The sequence below is a fragment of the Verticillium alfalfae genome, genomic scaffold (assembly GCF_000150825.1).
Source record: "Verticillium alfalfae VaMs.102 supercont1.1 genomic scaffold, whole genome shotgun sequence".
NCBI lineage: Eukaryota > Fungi > Ascomycota > Sordariomycetes > Glomerellales > Plectosphaerellaceae > Verticillium > Verticillium alfalfae.
The window spans coordinates 1,439,803-1,442,216 of NW_003315038.1; the positions used below are offsets into that span (position 1 = coordinate 1,439,803).

Sequence of the window (2,414 nt, forward strand, 5' to 3'; positions counted from 1 at the left end):
CTGCACCATTTCTTTCCGGACGACATGGCCGCAACCGTACCGGTCAGCAATACTGTGGCAGTGTGTAAGAAGAGCGACGTGGGTGGAGTAAAGTAATCTTTGCGATCTCGCTCGTCAACGTCGACCACGGCATGGTGTCTGGAGCTCATTAGTCCACCAGCCGAAAACTTTTCCGCGATGATCCACGGAAACTCACAATGGGTTGCGACACTTGGCCCGTGATCTTCTGAGATGTTTGCTCACTTCCTTGCCGACACAGTTCTTGAGCTCGAACAGCTCGTTCTCTCGACCTTCATTATGGGCCATGGCGAGCAAGGCATCTCGGTCACTGGGATCAACATGCCAGAACATGGGGCTACGCAGGTGGTGGATGTCGAAAGCTGTGAACAGTGTCTTCCAGCGGTTCATGAATTCATCGCCAGTGCCGTCCAGGACCAGGGTTGAGTATTTGGGCGGCTCCTTGTCATGAGCCATGGCCTTTTGGGAAACACGTCCATTCCGCCTGTTCTTGAGAGCCATGCGTCGACCATGCTTCTTGACCCAGTGGTACCTCTGATGCTCGTCATCGGTGAAAAGAGCGGAAGGCGAATGCTCGCAAAGACGTGAGGCCACTGCCAGACCGCAGGGTCCGGCCCCGACGATCAGGACGTCGTAGATGTCAGGTGTGTGAAGATCAGCCATGTTGAGACCAACTGAAACTCGGCAAGAGGGCAGAGAGAATACTGGCAGGTACAATAAAATATTCACTGCGTTGACGAGAAAGATTAGGGTATTCTACTGGAGTGGCAGTCTTGCTTGATATATGAGACAGGCCGCAGCAATGCGCCTGGCCATCTTCCATCCAGAAGGCATCCAAACACAGCGCGGGGTCACAGAGCCGGCCACCTTGATGGCCAGGCCCGCGGCAATGGACACCTCATATGGCAAACAAGCAAGCAAGCAGCATGTAGATAAAGCGCTTTGTGTATGGTCGAGCTCGGTTGCTTGTGGTGTTAGTGCGAATTGTTCGCAGAAACGGCGGGGACCTTGATGGCCTCGACGGCGGTCCGATGCTGGACCCTGCGGCGGGGGTGGGGAAGAATGATCATGACGTTCTTATGAGCATGGTGCGATCTCTGCATTTTTTTTTAGGAGGCTCAGCTTGGTCTGTGTTCTTGTCGTTGTTGTGTAGTAAAGGGTCAATCTCATCGAGCTGTTTGCGAGCTGTCTGATTCAGGGGGAAAGTAGGTTCAAGTAGAAGTAGGACATGACACAGTGACGAGGGACGCTGAGGATGCTGGACGGATGGTCTCAATTTTCTTCTTGTTGTCTTCTGATTTCGAACTCGACAACAGGGAGATTCGATCATCATTCCAGCAATTGATTCGCGCATAGCGAATGAAGGCGACGATGCTTCGACGAGATCCAAAGGTGGTTGTTTGCTTTACTGCAAGATAACCGACAGCTGCATGGGAAGGACCGTGCTACCGGCTTCCCGAATCTGGCAGCTCTCGAGCACGAGCCTTGCGCAGGTACTGTTCGTCCCTCCTGCGCACTGCTGAGCAGCGCAAGACTTGGAGGAACGGGGCGAGCAAAGTGAGCGAGGCGAGCGACGCATCGTGGAGCTTGGTGGAGGTGTTACGGAACCAGAATCCACCTCATGGGCCTAGGCTGAACAAAGTGGACTGGGAGATGATGCAATACGAGGTCAAGCCACACTCCACCCTCAACAAGATGGCCTCATCTCGCCCTCCAGCCACCCTAGACAGCACCGCCACAGGCAGAATGACGCCACACTTTCCCCGTGTTCAGGTGTTCAGGGCTACAGGGGAGGGGCCATAATCTCAACAATCACAAGGATCACAAGCAACCAGGGTCGACAGGCGGGTAGGGGGGGGGAAGTATCTAGCAGGGGAGGAAGGGGGAAAGAGAAGGGGCAGGTCAGGGGAGTTCGGGAGAGCAAGAAGGTGGTACGGCTGCCACCTGCCTTACTTTACTAGCCACAAGCTAGAAGCTCGGAGCTGGACGCTGGGAAGGGGGAAGCGTGAAGGGGGAAGGGGGGGAAAGAGGTAAGGAGACACGCGAGGTCTTGGACTGGGGAATTTCAGGAGTTCGGTTCGTGGCATGTACAGCCAATGTTGGCGACTTTCACATCTGCGGGACCTCTTGGGCTGCCTCTTGTCGACTTTGCATTTCTGCCATTCTGCCATTCTGGCATCTTGACACCTTGCCATCTTGATATCCTGATATCTTGATATTCTGACATCTCGACATCTCGCCGTCTCGCCTCCTGTCGTCACTCTCCTGCAGGTCGATTGGATCAGCCGCACCCGCATCCGCAGCCCACTCGCCACCTGCAGCAAGAAATCCGCACATCATCACATCACTGGTCCGTCTGTCCAGACTGGAGGCGCGTTTTCCCGGGTTCACACGTC

General features: G+C 54.8%; 1 protein-coding gene across 1 annotated transcript; it reads right to left on the bottom strand.

Annotated features, from left to right (window-relative positions):
• Window positions 1-192: 192 nt before the first annotated feature.
• Window positions 193-723, bottom strand: VDBG_00443 (FAD binding domain-containing protein; the record flags this gene model as incomplete). Its single annotated transcript, XM_003008716.1, has 1 exon — window positions 193-723. One exon carries the CDS (start codon window positions 679-681, stop codon window positions 193-195), a length of 489 nt encoding a protein of 162 aa, XP_003008762.1.
• Between the last annotated feature and the right edge of the window lie 1,691 nt (window positions 724-2,414).